Here is a 19,150-nt window from a genome sequence, read left to right as displayed (position 1 = left end):
CAAGCTGGGTTTTTTGCCTCAATCGACATGGTTGTTTACTGATGTGAATAAAGTTGCTTTCGCACCTCTGTAAGAGTGATGTTTGGTCGTGGTGCTGAATTTTCGAGATTCGCCGAAACCAAAGTGGCATGGTGGCAGCGGAGGGAAACATTTCCACACACTCTTCACCCTGGAGATGGCAATTGGCATTAAATTACTGTTACGAGAGCCATCTTTGAACTCCAATCACACTCCACAAGAAGGTGTGTCGTTCTGTAGCTGTGTTATAAACATAGCCTTGCATTCCACAACGTGCACGTCAACAAGATAGCTACCCCACACCGTGCACCAAAGCAGTGGTCACTCAGCAAAAATGAAACGGTGAATTCCTTCGAAAATTGGAGACACAATTTTATTTATATCTTATCGCTCGATCCCAACTTTGCTTCCTTCCTCACTGAGGGTGTCACCTGGGAGAAGAAGAGCAGAGCGTTTCCACTTCGTGGAGTTGTTGATGACGGCAATGTCCCTGCTGCACAGCATTGCTCTACTTGAGCTTATGCTGCGTCAGATTGCAAACTACTTCCCTGTGATATGCCGTCATGCCTGAGTGCGAAACTCCACCTTCATAGCCAACATATGGCAGTCGATCGACACCATTTTGCGTTCCAGTCGACAGGTGCATACTTCATTGACTTACTTCATTGACTTTGTAGCGATACGCCATAACCCCAAGGAGTGCCATGAAGACTTGTACCAATTCCTGATGACATTTGTGGAGAATCATTTGCTTCAACAAGATTGTGGCATCCTCCATCATAACCAGGTCATCACTGAAGATGAGTTATCTCCCACACTGGAGAACTTTCTTGTTCTCACATGGCTTGGCCTCAGATGCAGTGGGCTTCCCAGACTCATCAAACGACGTTCTGAAACTGAACTCAGACCTCGCACCTTAGCCTCTCATGTGGACAAGATAAGTAGCGACATGGATTACCCAGAACCATCCACTACCCTACATGTCCAGTTCGCCAGTCTTTATATCTAGACACGATCCATGGCCACCACACAACCTGAGGTACCATCGACAGTGGTGCCACGGGAAACTTGATTCGTGTGACCACTGCAAACAACTTATTAGCCAAGATTCAGAAGAGCACACAGTCTGCTCATCAGGCAGATGGGTCCTCGCCTCTTCAGATTGTTGGCGAGACCAGACTCACACTGACACGTGATGAAAGGGAATTCCAATATGAGGGCCTGGTGGTCGAGAATCTTGACATAGAGGTACTCGGTGGAATACCTTTCATGGAATCTAATAACATGTCAGTCCACCCTGCTAAGAACCAAGTTATCCTGGGTGATGGCACCACGTATGTGTATGGTTCTCAGGGAAAAATCCTTGATCAGCATACAGTATGCTGAGCCCGTGTACTACGTGCCCCACCTCACACCACTACTCTGTGGCCCAGAGTGTTTATTGAAGTAGTCATCCCAGATGACATGTCAAGTATAGACTCGGTGCTTGCACTCGAACCATGCACGGATGCACCAAGTGGAAGGTCACTATGACCCATTGAGCTTTGGCCCCCACCTGGTGTCATACAAAGCATCAGCAGGAAAGTTCGGATCCCTAAATTTACTGACGAACCATGAGTTCTCAAAAGGCAGGAGCAGTTTTGCCAGGTATGCCCCATGTACATATGGGTGAGGAGTTATCAACAATTAATAGATGGATATATATATATATATATATATATATATATATATATATATATATATATATATATATATATATATATATATATATATATATATATATATATATATATATATATATTGTTCGGGCTGTGGAAATTTGCAGAACACCATAAAGGTCCTGAGTTCAGTTAGATCGATAAGTCTGTGTTCAGTTAGATTTCCCCGACGTTGTTTAGTGGGAATTATTCGTGTCACAGGGCTGTCATCTTTGAGTTAGCCATTATTCTTTTGCTATCGTTATTTTGGACCAACCACCAACCACAACGCCAGCCACAACAACCACAACCAACTTCTTCACAACTGCCGACACCTCCACGAACACCAAAGGGGAACAACAACAACTCCCGCCCCGATTTCTCTGGTAAACAAGATTGACGGTTGGGAAACAACAACTAATCCAGCCGATCTCTGTTGGAATGTTCCCCCCCAAACCCCTCCCCCTCTGGCACGCCACGAAGGGAGGGGCAGGGCGCTGGGGAAATAAAAGGGCACGCAGAGCACCAAGGTGGCGGTCGGTCGGGTGGAAGAGAGTGTCTGTCGGGGTTCCGAGAAGCCAAGGAGCTGCGTGGAGGTCTGGGCTCATGTCAGAGTCGGGAGCTTGGAGCAGTCAGTCGGGGGAGGTCCGGGCATCGCGAAGGAGATACGGGCTAAGGCACAACCCTGCCTGCCGTGTCGCACAAGCCGGCGCGTTTGTGTGGGGAGAGCCGGAGAGAGCTCACCTGCCATGGGGAAGGTGCGCGAAGCGCGAATAGCTGCCGTGGGGATGGGACGTCGCGACTCACCACATCAAGGCACCACGAGGGTGCAGGTAACCTGCACGGTCTCGTGGGGCTCGTTCGGTCTGCCAAGTCCCACGCCATAAAGGCCTACGGGCCCAGCCTGACCCCCTTGTCTATGAGGGTGGTCTTTTCTTTTGTTTCTTTGTGTGATTGATGTGGCGCCGAGTCCCGACAAGTAGAACTATTAAGTGCCTGTGAATAATAACAATAGTCGGTTGTAGTGCTTTGTCCTTGCTCGTATTTTGTGCCCGTCCAGCGCATTGCTTGTTTGGTTGCATGACTGCATGCGTGTTTCATCAATCGATTGCATTTATTGTTGCTTTCCTGTGTATGTGTGTAGAAATAAATGTGCTTCTTTAAATGTTACCCCGTTTGTCGTGTCCTCTTTCCCCGATTGAAGTGCCATCTTGTATTGTGGAATATTAGTTGGTTTTTAAATAACCGATAAATATAATCGGGTCCGGCGAGGTCTGGCGATAATACCCGCTCGGTTATCCCAGAACGGAATGGACCGCTTAAGCGGTTCGTGTCCAAACAGGCCTCCGCCGAGGTACGGCTTCTCGGTAGGTTACCCGCGCGAGCACTTAGGTATATCGATATTCGGCGATTGACCCTATTTCGCGCGGGTAGAATACGGACTGGGCCGTGGTGTGTGTTGAAGACACACCCGTGACTGGTTCTCGGCGTTGTTCCAGGAAGTCGCGACTGGATTGTCCGTTTGGTGGACGTGCGGCTGCTATTAGTGAAAAGTGGTCGTTCGCACGCTGGGCGGGTGCAGAATTCATAACAATACATATATTCTGTATATGAACATATGATGAGAACGTATACACTTGACTGTGCCAGCATTCACAAACATCACAATATGAACTTCGTGATGACATTTGGGTTGTGTTTCTCTTTTTTTAAGAAAATAGCATTTCACAAAATAAAAAGACCAAAACAGTCAAAGGGCTTCGTCTGAGATTCTTAACAAGATGAGGAATTAAAAAACAAAACAAGAAAATCAATTCAATTGTGAAATATTTATGATCAGGTCTACCTTCTCTCCTCCAGGCTGGCCGTCCTGGAGCATTGGGAGCTCTGGGTTACAGAGGATCTCCTGGAAATATTGGAGAACAAGGAAGGTCAGGGAACAGTGGGCTGACTGGTTTGCAAGGGGATCAAGGTCCACCAGGCCGTGATGGAAGTCCAGGTCTGCCGGTGAGTACTTGGATCTTTTCTTTGTTGAATGGACTGCTGTCATTATCATTGGCGTGGATCCTAAATTAGGGAGAACGTTTCCACTTTTCAGGCCAAATTACAGTCAAAGTAAGAGGAAATTTAATCAGCAGGAATAAATGAGAAATCAACCTCCTACTAATTCTGGGAAAATAAATGCAGCGAAATTGGCCAGAAATTCCTGAAACTTTCCAATTCCACTCTGAAATGGAATACTTCCACCATAACGAGTAAAATTCAGGAATTATTGCACATTTTGAAGATTCCGAAATGACAGGTGTGCTGTCTTCTTTAATGGCTCCACTTATTCACACCTTGTGGGGTCGGCCTGGGGGAAAGATTCTTCAAGCCAAAGTCTTAATTGAACTGGCTGACTAGGGCTGACCTTAGACTGTGGCAGGAATTTGTAATTTGTTCAGGGTGCTGGCAGTAACTCACCTACTGTTCCTGAAAGACACCAAAGGATCTCATCCACCACCAACCAATGCCTGGCAGACTGGTCCTCCAGCTCCATCCATTGGCCGGAGTACACATTGTTCCCTCAACCTGCATACAAAATACCAGGATGATAGTCTATATAGCTGGGTCAAGGTTTGAACCCAGGCTCAACAAGCCAAAGGTGAGTGCATATACCTCAAAGCGATATTCAATCATCCCCCATCAAGGACATCAGTGTACACAAACACGATTTCCAGAAGAATTTCTGGCATACAGCAACCACCTCCAACCACCAAACCCACATCCTCAGCACCTCACCCCATCCCCCCTCCCTTAAGCCAGTTTTTCAGATCTGTTTGTGATTGCTTGTGTTACCTACAGACTGTTAGACTGTGGCTATAGATAAAGACAAGTATAAATTATGTGGTGTTTGTTTTTCATCATTTACTGCATCAGCACTACTTGACCGTGGCACCCCATCTCGCCTTCTCCCAAGCAAGGGTGCTGGTGTGCTCAGTGTCATGGCAAGCTAAAAGGCTTATGGAGGTCAGAAGACCTCAAGTCATTTTAAAACTTTTATTTGGCAATTAACTATAAATAGATGAAATCAAAGATAATTATGAACCATGCACTTGATCATCAAGGCAGTGTCCACTTATTTGGGAATTAAAGGCTTCATCATTGAAGGTCATGCAAGTCTGCAGGGATACAGCATAATAGTGTGTGGTGTGTGTGTGTGGTGTGTGTACGCAGTGGGTATGATGGCAAAGGGACCTATCACTTCCCCATCGCAGACAGGTTGGTGGTCTCTCCGTCTACAACCGCCTCCTTTCTGTTATTGCATCCTCCACTCTTTCCGTGCTCCCACCCCACCTTCAGGTTTCTGGAAGGCACACAAGGTCTACTATCAACCCCTTTGGTGAAACTCACAAACTCCAAGATCACTGCTCACCTCCACTCGTTAGTTCCTCTTTTCCCCACCCGTGAAACCAACTTCCATATTCTCTTCAATCTCATTCTTCCCTCCAGCTCTTCAAGACAGCTGTTCCTCACCATCTTAGATCGTCCCCAATCTAAAACCATCATGATCTTTTATATACCCTCCTTCGCCCTTCCCACTCCACCCCGCTCCTCCCTCCCCAAAACCCACCTCCTTCCAATTTTTTAGATTTTCTTTTCTTCTTCTTCAATTCTTTTAAATTTTTCAATTATTTTCAATTCTTCCCCATATCCCTTATTTGTCCATCTCCCTCTATTTGTCCCTCCCCCATCTCTTGATACTGTTCATTCTTTTTTTTTACTGTAGCATCCTGATCAATCTGTGTTCTCGCTCCTCCACGAACCTTGACTTTTTATCTTAAAAAATGGGGGGGGGGGGGTGGTTGGGAGAGAAGTGATGCTTGCAAATGTGATAATCTCCAATGTGTGAACAAGGGGTGTCTTGTGCTGAGCGTCCACAAATACCTTTCCCTCTTCCAATTCAGGGCTTGATGGCAGCAGAACAACAGATCCGTGTCCTTTGCACATCCATGATTGCAGGTAAGATTCTCATAAGCACACCTGTCTCTTAGTTTGATCGATCGATTAGCATTTACACAACAGCCTTATCCACAAGTCCAAATCCTTATTAAGATTTGGAAACATCACACACACACACACACACACACACACACACACACACACACACACACACACACACACACACACACACACACACACACACGAAAGGAAATAAAGTGGAGGCTGGAGTGTCTCGAGGCCTGCTTTTGTTTCTTGTATACATCAAAGACCTCTCCTATGCCTTAGGAAACCCTTTTTCCCACTTTGTGAACAATTTCACATTTTGATATTCAATCTGAAAATTACAGTTATCAGCAGCAGCTGCATGTCCAGAATTAGTACACCAGGCACCATTCGATTGCAAGATTTTAACCGCATTTCTTACCTGCCTCGAGGCACTCCATTCTCCACTGGGAAATATAACAGTAAATACAGGAATCTATTGGATAATGCAGGATCGTTGGCAGATGTGCACTTTGAACTCAAAGAAAAATCCATTTACGGAGATGACAAAGCATTTCAAACCGAGAAGGAATTCAAGAAAGTGCCTTCAGAATTACATTTCCCACACATGTGGACTTCATGCCTGGGGGTACAGGCTCCATCCCCGAGCATTGTACGAAGCCAGGATTCCCATGGGCATGTGGACATCGAAGGACAAATCACAAAGGTTGGTTCAACTGTTCTTCTCCATCCACTCAACAGGCCAGGCTTGGCACCATCACGCACTCATCTCTTTGATCCTTCAAAACATGGTACGAGACAGATGCACTCATTAGTCATGCCAGCACAAGAGTGCACAAAGGACGACCCTGAAAAAGGATGCACATTTGTGTTTTGGAAACATATCCTTGAGGGGGACACAAAGGGAGTCAAAATAGCTTTTCCCTCCTCAAAAAGTGTCTGAGCAAAAAAAAAAAACAACCAATGGCATCAAGATCTCACCCACAATTGGGACAAGTTCATTACACTGGCTGCAAACTGTGGAGGAAAGGAATATAATATGTTTGTGCTGAGTTTTTCCAGGACAGGACCGTTTCTTCATCACTTTGGGGGAACTTCCAGATAAAACCCTCATCATAAAACACATTCATTTTGTTATGATGTGGCATCGGGAATGAAAGGATTAGTTCTTATTTAAAAGTACTGGAAATTGAGACAGTGTAGTACTGCCACCATGTGGCAATATGCTGAATGATTTTAAAATACAATACACGTGTTCAAGTGGGTATTTATTTATTACATGCACAAATGGAGTGGAATTGTTGACACACCGACCCCCCCACCCTTTCTATCCCCCTCATGCCCCCCCCCCCCATCAATGCACCCCTTCCCTCGACTGCTATCTTCTCCCAAACTTTTCCTTCTCTTCCCCACTCATCCCACACTCTCCAACTCTCTTCTTTTTCCTATTATCATCCCTTCACCTCTTCTCAATTTAATCACTTTATTGTGTACATAATAAATAGATGGCTTTTTTCAGTGTCCGTTCCACCTCCTGAAACTCACCCACGTCTGGAGAGAGCAGCCAACAACAGCAACTCGCGTACACACACACACACACACACACACACACACACACACACACACACACACACACACACACACACACACACACACACACACACACACACCTGTGACAGTTTCGTTTTTTTACCGAGTGGCATCGACGACGCTGAACAGTAACACACACAACTACAGTCTTGTTCAATGGATGGATGCTTCTGGTTTGTCCTGGAGGATGCGACGCCTGTGCACCTGCAGTTGCATGAAACGATTCCGCGGATGAGAGTATTGTGTTCCTGAAAGGGCATTTTCTAGCAGAGTATATTATTTTGAAGTCTCTGAGCCTGAATTTTAAAATCAAACTTGAAGTTGAGTTCCAGGGTCCTTGGTCTGATATTTGTCCACTTATTTATGTCAGTAAATCTTGCAGGAGTCCTTTACAATCTGCAATATTTAAAAAAACTATTTTGCATTGGTTTGGATTTTACGTGAATCTAAAAATGAGTCGGTTAATTAATTGGCCACCTAATATTTATATATTACACGAGATGGTCCAAGTCCTGCAAAGCTACTCCTCTATCCCTTCGCTAACTTTCCCCTCTACCCATTCATAAACTTCCCCCATACTGTCCAGGCCTTGGACCCTGAATGCACCCAAGTTGGGCTTCAAAAGCTGAGCCTGAAGCTAATGGGTTTCATTCAGCGAATTATTCATGTTAAAACCAACACAGTGCAGTATGATAATTTCCTGACTTTAATATGAAAACATAAATTGATTGTAACAATCCCAACTTTCTAAAACATCCACTGCACAACTTGAGTCCAACCAACAAGTTTCAAATCATTCTGTCCAGCAGTTTCGAAGTGCAAAGACTATATCTAGATAGACAAAGATGACTCGTTTTGTATAATAATAATAATAAATACTGATATACTGCTCTCGAAACACCTGCTCTGTTTGGGAGCAGCCTGGGTGTTTGGGGGGGGGGTGTCAGGGGGTGCGGGGGGTGCTTTGTGTCCAGGGAGTCATTGAAATGTTAAATTGCCAAGGACAGCACCGCAATCAATATAGTAATCACGAGGAGGGGTCACAAGATGAGGAAAGTGTGTGATAAAGACTCAGTTGGTGTGCAAGGGCTAAATCCCGAAGAGCATATCCAGGACAGAATACGAAGGATAAAACATTGAAAAGGGGTGATAGGAGAGGCAGTTTCAAACACAAACACATGGGAAGGGGAGGGGGGCAAATGCTTTGTCTACAATAATCGATGCAAATTTCTTTTTACCCCTCGCATGCGACGCGACGCGTAAAGCGAGGTTAAGCAATTGTTTCACTTCTGTCTGTCCTTCTGTCTACAAACGTCAGTTTATGATCGAACAACAAGTTAACTTCAATCGAATGTTACATTTTGAACACAAATCTGAACATGAATCGGAAAACGAACCAGCAGTTTAGCAGTGCTTTGGCTCTGTCTGGCAGTGAAACAAAATTGAAGATCATTCCAAACAGGAAATTAGTGTTGAGGACGTCATAGACAAGACAACCAACAGGCACAAAGAATTCATGTAACAGGTTAAATATGGTGGTGTAAAAGACGATGCATCAACGGCGGTAATCTTTTTTGTTCTTGTTTGTTCACATCACTTGCTTGCTTGTCCTGTTTGAGAGGTTTTTATTCATCTTGTTGACCTTTGTTACAGCTCCCCACCCACTCCCAGCTGTTTTTGGACACCACACCTTTTTTGTACATTTTAAAGTAATCATTTCTTGTCAAATGACAAAGGTGTATTTTCAATGACATTTTTAGATTTTTTTTTTTTTAATATCCTGCTTTTCATGCAGTTCTAGCTGGTCTATTTTATCCACATCAAGATTTTAAAGGTAAACAACCTTTAAAATCTTTATTTTATTTTAATTGAATTATATCATTGAACTCTGTGGAAAACAATTCCCCACTTTGGTACTTTCAAAACCAAGCTGTTTAGCAGTCCTTGGAGAAAATATTGTGGAATTTTACGTCATCACGACCAATCAAATTTGCCGCTTGTAGAGCCCGCCCATGTGCTTGTTCCGCAAGACGGCGTGGGGTAATGTGTTCTATGAAGTCTCCAGTTACAGTTCATTTTTCTTCACTCTTACGATAAAACTTGCACTATGGAAATAACTACAGTATATTGTTGCGGTCTTCGCGCCCGCCGGCGTGCTGACGGCCACGTAACTCGAATCGCGGCACGTCGCCCACCGGACGGACAATCCAGTCGTGACCCTCTCGGACTAACGCCGGGAACCAGTCACGGGTGGACCTTTTGGTCTCACCGCGATCGAGCCAATCAGCCCCCGCGTGGGATAGGGTTGCTCGCCAAATTCGACCTACCTAAGTACCCACGCGGAGGGTAGACCGGGCGATCGCACCTCGCCGCAGGTCGACTTCGGACACGGGCCATGGCGACCCGTTCCGTACTATCAGAATAACCGAGCGGTGTTATCGTCGACCTCGACGGTTCGATTAATTATCGGGCGTACTCAGCCCACTACCAACCCTTTACGTGAAGCAAGATGAGGGTTCAATGGGGGAAAAGATGAAGCGAAGCGGGAGAACAGTTCAACAATAAAGCACATTTATTCGCGACGAACGGAAAGCACACAAATACAATTCCACCAAATGCACACAGAAAAAAACACAATTCCATTTACACAAAAAGCAAATATAAAAGCGAAAACAATGCAGAGCTAATACCGACTACCGAGCACACGGCAACACTTATACAATTCTACTTCACAGACGGCGCCGACAACACATACCCAAAACCAAGGAAAGAATACCCTCAAGAATGAGGCGGGCCTGAGGCCGAGACCGGGTCGCGCCTACCCGTCTGGTGATGAGACGGGGAGCGGCGATGGCGCCTCACTCCGCGGGCCTCGCGGACAGTGCCTGGCAGGGGGTGGGAAAGGGGCCCCCTTGGTCGCACTATCTCAGCGCGGGGGGAAACAGGAGGGGGTTGCTGATGCTCGGGGTATAGAGGATCTTTATTATCCCTGGTGTGCGTCTCCACCTCGGCCAGGTCGCGCTGCCGGCCTTCCTCGGGCGTGCAGCTCCCGGCACCGTCGCGAGCACCCCCTCGTCTGCCTTCGCCGCTGCCGCCTCTCCGCCTCTGGACTCTCCACCCTGGACTCTTCTTTGGGCTCTCTTCGTTCGACTCTCTTCAGCTTCTCCAGCTACTGCAGGCTTCGGGCTCCAGACTTCCACACACGTCCCCTCCGTTCCGACTCCTTCTCGTTCTGCTGACTGACGAACACCGTCCTTTTATCCCCCCGTAGCTTCGCCTTTGACCCCCTCCCTTTGACCTTTCACCTCGCTCCCCCATTGGCCCGAGAAAAAGTGGGCGTGAAGGCTTTTGATCCACAAATTTGCATATATCGATCGTTCTGGAGGCGGGGCCAAATCGCCCCCTCGCTCACCGATTGGACGGCAAAAAGTGGGCGTGTGTCGTTTTGATCCGTTTTTGAAGCACAAAATCCGTGATTTTGTACACGCTGTTAGACGCGCGCTCTGCACGAATCCAACACCGGTACCCACAGCGGGGCAAGAACGGTGGCGATGCTACGGTTGCGAGGTGTGACGTGAAGGTCGTGGCGGTTGTGGTGAAGCGGTGTTGTGGTTGGTTGTTGCTGTTGTGGTTGTGGTGGTAATCATGGCGGTTGGTCCAAAATAAAGATAGTAAAGAAAAACGGCTATCCTGAAGAGTCGCAGCTCGCATAAACGACATGTATTCCCACTAGACAACGGGTTTGGGCCTAACTACACATATACTTGCCGAGATACCTCACCTAAGGGGACCTGAATGGTGGTTTGCGGATTTGGTAACCACAACACTACCCCTTCCTTTTACAGACTCGTCCCGAGTCGTCAAATTTTCGTGTGCCATCATGTGTAGTTTTCCCCTAGTACATTTTACCTACGGATCCCTGAGTGCGACATTCATGGTATTCGTGTCCCCAAAATAAATAACCTGAGGGCTGCGTAACTATCTAAACAAACTCACTCACACGGACGACTTAAATAAAATTGCCGGCGCTAAGACATACACATGCCGGGGCGCACTCATATTTACAGTACATCTTAACCTTAACTTACAAATTTTACACTAAACCATGGCCCAGGATCATTGAACTCTGCAAAAGAAAAGCAGTTAGCAGGGAGCCAGGCTGCCCGCATGCAGTCTCTGGCTCAAACAATGCAGGTGACAGGGAACGTGGCTGGCTGCTCACACGCAGTCCAAGGCCTTCCCTTTTGAACTGAACGCAGTGAACCACAACGGTGCATGGGCTGCACAACGCAGTCTCCGTGCCAGCTCAAGTGGCACACGCAATGAGCACAACGAATGGATGCATGAATGGACACAAACACGGTGCACGGGCCGCCACTGCAGGCCCGTGTTGTAGCTGCCAACAGGGCAGTTCTCGCAGCTTGCAAACTGTTGCCTTGATCCTGGCGCACATGGAAATGAACAGGGGGGGGGGGGCAAAGCAAAAATTGAACGGGGCTGGTGAACGTGGGCAGTGGGCATGGCATGGCAAAGGCAGCAGGCAAACACAGCCCGCAGAAGAAGGCCGCTGCAGGCAAACATAGCGGGCAGATGAACTGGCCGGCACAGGCCTTGAAGAAAAACAGCCAGCAGATGAAGCTGGTCGGCCTTTGCCGTTCAGTGGAGGTTGGTGGAGGGGGTGCGGTGGTGCTGGCCACTTGGAAGGCGGGCTCGGACCTACCTACCTGTCTCCCTCCCACCTATCGCCTTTGCCTGTCACTGTACATACCCACTCCCTTAATTTGTCAAACCCCAATTTAGCCCCAACTTATTTTTTTGTTGTTTTTATTTTTACTTCCCCACTATAAATCGTCCCCTAACCCCCTTTATCGTCCTTGTTCGGCTAACCTATTCTGTCACCTAGCCTACTCCCAACCCCTACGTTTCCCTTCCCGGAGGAACAAGGGAGAGCTAACGTCCTGTGTCGAGGCCCAACGAGAAGCCTCAGAATGGCCTCCTCAGAGTTCGGCGATCTATAACCAAAGTGGGTCCAGCGGCCCACAACGACAACGAGGGGATGGATGGTGCGGAGGGTACATCTCCTAATCTACCCCTAACCATTTAACTGTTAAACTACCCCGGGGCTTTCAACAAGCGCCTCTCGCTTAAACTATTGGTTCTAACAACCCAGATTCCCGTCGCCTGTGTTGGTGTCCTCACAATTTCGGGCCTCGCCCCCAATTTTCTCTCCGTGCCCTCACACGGTCTCCTGGCTGGGACACGTGGCTCCCTTTGGCAGGCACGACCCTCTGCCGATTCTCCCGCTATGGCACCCCCGGGCACTACACTGCCTCCCGAGCCTACCAGCTCCCTAACACCGGGGAGTGCCTCCCATGGCACCTCCCTGAAACGCACACGTGGCAGGCCGGCCTCCGGGCCCCTTTCCGAGGTCACCCGTGCCCACAACACTGCCCACGCGGCTAATGGCGCCCCGGGCCCCGCACCAAGCAGGCGCACCCGTGCCCACTACTCTATCCCGGCCCCCCATGGGCCCGCAGCCTACCGCGGCCGACTAGCCTGGTGCCCGGGGTACCCACTCAGCGATACTCACCTTCGCAGCCACGCTCCCAAGCCCGTCAACAGGGCTCCTGCACCCCTCCAAATGGGTCTCGAGCCTACTTCCTCACCAACAACAAAACGACTTCCATTTTTCAATTTGACTAACCCAGCTAACTCACTTTACTCTGACCCCGGGGTCCCTTGGGCGGAAGTCACTCCTCCCCCCAATCACTCATCGCACCATGCATTCCCCATTCGCTCCATCCACACAGACCCGCTGGCCTCACTCACTCATCATGTACTCACCTCACAACTCTCCAACACACACACCGCTGAACTCTGCCATCCTTCTATCTACATCCCCTAACTAACTCGTGCTCCCACGTCGTCCCTTACACTATAGCACGTTCCATTTAACACTACGTAGCTAAACTACGTCCCCGCTACACATCCATAAGTCTGTCCATGTCTCCAAATAAATCATTTTATTTCCCAACCTAAATCTGGCTACAATCCCTCTAACTAATCCATTCCACGGGCCCCATGAGGACTTACCGCTGCCCCATGGAGCCGGTCTAGCTATGCTAACCCTTCCCCCTAACTCGTTTCCATCCTGTGCCCAGGGTTAGGGGTCTTTCCTGCCCAGGAATCCTGTGCACCCGAAAGTGAGGCTTGTTTTTTTTTTTTTTCATGCGCAGCACCTGCGCGGCAACTCAGAGCTCGCGCACTTTGCACCTGGCCGTGACGTCATGCAGCTGCACGTGTTCCTCGTCCCTCCTTGGACGGTACCATCCGGCAGAGATACCACTCCTGCCGGATTCCAACCACCCGTGCAGCCATGACGTCACCGTGCGCATAAAAAAACACAAGCCCCACGTCTCGAGGTGTTTCCCACGCGAACACATGTGCTTTTGCCCGTTGGAGCTCAACACACGATCGCGTGGAGAACCCATCCGGTCCAAATCCATTTACCTGCCTAAACTTTGTCCGTCCGCGGGATCGGCAAATCCACCGCGTGCGTTTCCGGACCGGGACTTCACTCTCGCAAGCAGAGCACGTGGTGGTCTCGTGCGTTGCACAGCACGAACCGCGTGCTCACTGCTGGGTGAACCCGGCACGGTCCACGAAACAGCTACAGCCGCTACTCGGCTTTCTTTACTCACATGTCGCCGTCGTCGCCTCCATTCCACCCACGCACACCTGCGTGTAACGACGCACACAGTCCACTCCATCAAACTCACACCGGGAGACGCGGCTGCGTGCTCCCGCATGCCAACCGACATCTCCCTCTCATACCGCTCTCTCACACACACGGTCTCCCTTGCATTCGGCCGTTCACTCACGCATGCTACCTCTCTCGCACACGTGGCTCCACGCACTCGCGGCCTTCCACTCACTCGTAGTGCCTCACTCATACACCGTGCCTCACTCACACACGCGGGGGCACTCACCCGCGGTACCTCACTCATACACACGGCGACACTCACACACGCGGTCTCTTCCACACACGGTGCCTCATCCACACACGGTGCCTCATCCACACACGCGGGGGCACTAACCCGCGGTGCCTCACTCACACTCCGTGCCTCATCCACACACGGCGTGCTGGGAAGCACGTACTCCGGCACCATCGCCACCACACCACTCACACACGGGGTCGCACTCACGCCTTGCACCACACACACAGGGACAACCACACTGGGGACTTGTGTCCCCACAAGGGTCTCCGGGGCCTCTAGACCCCCCAAGCTCGCCGTGCACCCGTCCACAGCACCCGTCCTCTCAACCTCGCAAAGCACGACCGAACTCACCTGGTCGTGACTCGCCTCAAGGGGGCATACTCCCTCCCCTTGTTCCTGGAGGAGGCCATCCAGGTGCTCGCACTGGGTCTCTACCCAGTCCGCCAGCTCACCCCCATTATCCTCCACTACCTCTGTGTGTGTGTGTGCGTCACTTACCCCGTCTTCATCGTGCAGTCTCTCTATTTTTTCTGTCTCCCGTGTCTCTGCCAACTCTGTCACCTCTTCACCCTTTACCTCCCTTGTCTCAACTATTATTATTTCCTTTGTCACGGCCTTCATGCCCGCCTGCAGGCATCGGCCCATGTTCTGCGTCTCACCCCGCAGCTTTTTCGTTTCTTCCTTCATTTGCTGTGTACTCGCATCGATCTTTTCGTTCATGCTTTTTATTTCTGCATTCATTTGTGCCAGCATGGTGAATAGCTGGGCCATGTCGGATGCACTCAAGTGAGCCGTTTCGGCAGGGGTTGGGGAAGGGTCTTGGTGGAGAGGGGGGGAGGTGTCATACACCGCGGCCGCTGCCGCACCCACCTCGGGCCCTGGGTTCAGTTGGGCGAGTCCGTGTTCCTGCACAATCAACATTTCCTGCTCGGGGATTCCATCCTGGACCATGGATTCTACATTACTACACATATACATTTCTAATACCCCCGGCTCCCGCTCGCCTTGAGACGCCATCTTGCTTCTCGTGAAGGGGTTAATTTAACTGCGCTCGTAATTTGGAGGGGAATCGGGGTCGCTTCTCTCACCCCTGGACCGATTCCCGTGAATTTCGCTGGAGACAGGAGAGCCTGTTGTCCCGCTCTCCAATACCAGTGCCGCGAGGCGCGATGAATTTGTATCGCACGACCTGACACCAGTGTTGCGGTATTCGCGCCCGCCGGCGTGCTGGCGGCCACGTAACTCGAATCGCGGCACGTCGCCCACCGGACGGACAATCAGTCGTGACCCTCTCGGACTGCACGGGGAACCAGTCACGGGTGGACCTTTTGTCTCACCGCGATCGAGGCCAATCAGCCCCCGCGTGGGATAGGGTTGCTCGCCAGGTCGACCTACCTAAGTACCCACGCGGAGGGTAGACCGGGCGATCGCACCTCGCCGCAGGTCGACTTCGGACACGGGCCACTTAGCGACCCGTTCCGTACTATCAGAATAACCGGCGGTGTTATCGTCGACCTCGACGGTTCGATTAATTATCGGGCGTGCTCAGCCCACTACCAACCCTTTGCGTGAAGCAAGATGAGGGTTCAATGGGGGAAAAGACGAAGCGAAGCGGGAGAACAGTTCAACAATAAAGCACATTTATTCGCGACGAACGGAAAGCACACAAATACAATTCCACCAAATGCACACAGAAAAAAACACAATTCCATTTACACAAAAAGCAAATATAAAAGCGAAAACAATGCAGAGCTAATACCGACTACCGAGCACACGGCAACACTTATACAATTCTACTTCACAGACGGCGCCGACAACACATACCCAAAACCAAGGAAAGAATACCCTCAAGAATGAGGCGGGCCTGAGGCCGAGACCGGGTCGCGCCTACCCGTCTGGTGATGAGACGCGGAGCGGCGATGGCGCCTCACTCCGCGGGCCTCGCGGACAGTGCCTGGCAGGGGGGTGGGAAAGGGGCCCCCTTGGTCGCACTATCTCCCGGCGCGGGGGAAACAGGAGGGGGTTGCTGATGCTCGGGGTATAGAGGATCTTTATTATCCCTGGTGTGCGTCTCCACCTCGGCCAGGTCGCGCTGCCGGCCTTCCTCGGGCGTGCAGCTCCCGGCACCGTCGCGAGCACCCCCTCGTCTGCCTTCGCCGCTGCCGCCTCTCCGCCTCTGGACTCTCCACCCTGGACTCTTCTTTGGGCTCTCTTCGTTCGACTCTCTTCAGCTTCTCCAGCTACTGCAGGCTTCGGGCTCCAGACTTCCACACACGTCCCCTCCGTTCCGACTCCTTCTCGTTCTGCTGACTGACGAACACCGTCCTTTTATCCCCCCGTAGCTTCGCCTCTGACCCCCTCCCTTTGACCTTTCACCTCGCTCCCCATTGGCCCGAGAAAAAGTGGGCGTGAAGGCTTTTTGATCCACAAATTTGCATATATCGATCGTTCTGGAGGCGGGGCCAAATCGCCCCTCGCTCACCGATTGGACGGCAAAAGTGGGCGTGTGTCGTTACACGATCCGTTTTGAAGCACAAAATCCGTGATTTTGTACACGCTGTTCGACGCGCGCTCTGCACGAATCCAACACCGGTACCCACAGCGGGGCAAGAGCGGTGGCGATGCTACGGTTGCGAGGTGTGACGTGAAGGTCGTGGCGGTTGTGGTGACGGTGTTGTGGTTGGTGGTTGATGTTGTGGTTGTGGTGGTAATCATGGCGGTTGGTCCAAAATAAAGATAGTAAAAACGGCTATCCTGAAGAGTCGCAGCTCGCCATAAACGACATGTATTCCCACTAGACAACGGGTTTGGGCCTAACTACACATATACTTGCCGAGATACCTCACCTGGAAGGGACCTGAATGGTGGTTTGCGGGAATTTGGTAACCACAACACTACCCCTTCCCTTTTTACAGACTCGTCCCGAGTCGTCAAATTTTCGTGTGCCATCATGTGTAGTTTTCCCCTAGTACACTTTACCTACGGATCCCTGAGTGCGACATTCATGGTATTCGTGTCCCCAAAATAAATAACCTGAGGGCTGCGTAACTATCTAAACAAACTCACTCACACGGAAGACTTAAATAAAATTGCCGGCGCTAAGACATACATGCCGGGGGCGCACTCATATTTACAGTACATCTTAACCTTAACTTACAAATTTTACACTAAACCATGGCCCAGGATCATTGAACTCTGCAAAAGAAAAGCAGTTAGCAGGGAGCCAGGCTGCCCGCATGCAGTCTCTGGCTCAAACAATGCAGGTGACAGGGAACGTGGCTGGCTGCTCACACGCAGTCCAAGGCCTTCCCTTTTGAACTGAACGCAGTGAACCACAACGGTGCATGGGCTGCACAACGCAGTCTCCGTGCCAGCTCAAGTGGCCCACGCAATGAGCACAACGAATGGATGCATGAATGGACACAAACACGGTGCACGGGCCGCCACTGCAGGCCCGTGTTGTAGCTGCCAACAGGGCAGTTCTCGCAGCTTGCAAACTGTTGCCTTGATCCTGGCGCACATGGAAATGAACAGGGGGGGGCAAAGCAAAAATTGAACGGGGCTGGTGAACGTGGGCGGAGGGCATGGGATGGCAAAGGCAGCAGGGCAAACACAGCCCGCAGAAGAGGGCGCTGCAGGCAAACATAGCGGGCAGATGAACTGGCCGGCACAGGCCTTGAAGAAAAACAGCCAGCAGATGAAGCTGGTCGGCCTTTGCCGTTCAGTGGAGGTTGGTGGAGGGGGTGCGGTGGTGCTGGCCACTTGGAAGGCGGGCTCGGACCTACCTACCTGTCTCCCTCCCACCTATCGCCTTTGCCTGTCACTGTACATACCCACTCCCTTAATTTGTCAAACCCCAATTTAGCCCCAACTTATTTTTTTGTTGTTTTTATTTTTACTTCCCCACTATAAATCGTCCCCTAACCCCCTTTATCGTCCTTGTTCGGCTAACCTATTCTGTCACCTAGCCTACTCCCAACCCCTACGTTCCCTTCCCGGAGGGGAACAAGGGAGAGCTAACGTCCTGTGTCGAGGCCCAACGAAGCCTCAGAATGGCCTCCTCAGAGTTCGGCGATCTATAACCAAAGTGGGTCCATCGGCCCACAACGACAGCGAGGGGATGGATGGTGCGGAGGGGTACATCTCCTAATCTACCCTAACCATTTAACTGTTAAACTACCCCGGGGCTTTCAACAAGCGCCTCTCGCTTAAACTATTGGTTCTAACAACCCAGATTCCCGTCGCCTGTGTTGGTGTCCTCACAATTCGGGCCTCGCCCCCCAATTTTCTCTCCGTGCCCTCACACGGTCTCCTGGCTGGGGCACGGGGCTCCCTTTGGCAGGCACGACCCTCTGCCGATTCTCCTGCTATGGCACCCCCGGGCACTACACTGCCTCCGAGCCTACCAGCTCCCTAACACCGGGAGTGCCTCCCGCATGGCACCTCCCCTGAAACGCACACGTGGCAGGCCGGCCTCCCGGACCCCTTTCCGAAGGTCACCCGTGTCCACAACACTGCCCACGCGGCTAGTGGCGCCCGGGCCCCCGCACCAAGCAGGCGCACCCGTGCCCACTACTCTATCCCGGCCCCCCATGGGCCCATGGCCCACCGCGGCCGACTAGCCTGGTGCCCGGGGTACCCACTCAGCGATACTCACCTTTCGCAGCCACGCTCCCAAGCCCGTCAACAGGGCTCCTGCACCCCTCCAAATGGGTCTCGAGCCTACTTCCTCACCAACAACAAAACGACTTCCATTTTTCAATTTGACTAACCCAGCTAACTCACTTTACTCTGACCCCGGGGTCCCTTGGGCGGAAGTCACTCCTCCCCCCAATCACTCATCGCACCATGCATTCCCCA

At 50.6% G+C, this 19,150-nt stretch overlaps 1 protein-coding gene and 1 long non-coding RNA gene across 3 annotated transcripts in view; one reads left to right on the top strand and one right to left on the bottom strand.

Moving 5' to 3' along the window:
* Positions 1-6,999, bottom strand: part of LOC147012717 (uncharacterized) — a 54,134-nt gene extending 47,135 nt beyond the window's left edge. The window contains exons 1-2 of the long non-coding RNA XR_015051041.1: positions 4,179-6,999; positions 3,562-3,782 (exon numbers count right to left, since the gene is read on the bottom strand). This is a non-coding gene — a long non-coding RNA (uncharacterized LOC147012717). The remainder of the gene's footprint in view (positions 1-3,561; positions 3,783-4,178) is intronic.
* LOC147012716 (uncharacterized) overlaps positions 1-19,150 on the top strand; it is a 101,703-nt gene that overhangs the window by 75,849 nt on the left and 6,704 nt on the right. For both annotated transcript variants that reach the window (XM_085853820.1, XM_085853819.1), the window contains 2 exons: positions 3,576-3,722; positions 5,663-5,717. In XM_085853820.1, coding sequence (XP_085709946.1) covers positions 3,576-3,722; positions 5,663-5,717 — 202 coding nt within the window. The remainder of the gene's footprint in view (positions 1-3,575; positions 3,723-5,662; positions 5,718-19,150) is intronic.

This window comes from Eptatretus burgeri, chromosome 14 (genome assembly GCF_056783735.1).
Source record: "Eptatretus burgeri isolate ZD-2024b chromosome 14, Ebu_testis_v1, whole genome shotgun sequence".
Taxonomy (NCBI): Eukaryota; Metazoa; Chordata; class Myxini; order Myxiniformes; family Myxinidae; genus Eptatretus; species Eptatretus burgeri.
The sequence above is the reverse complement of the archived record's forward strand: the minus strand, read 5'-3'. Positions and strand labels throughout refer to the sequence as shown.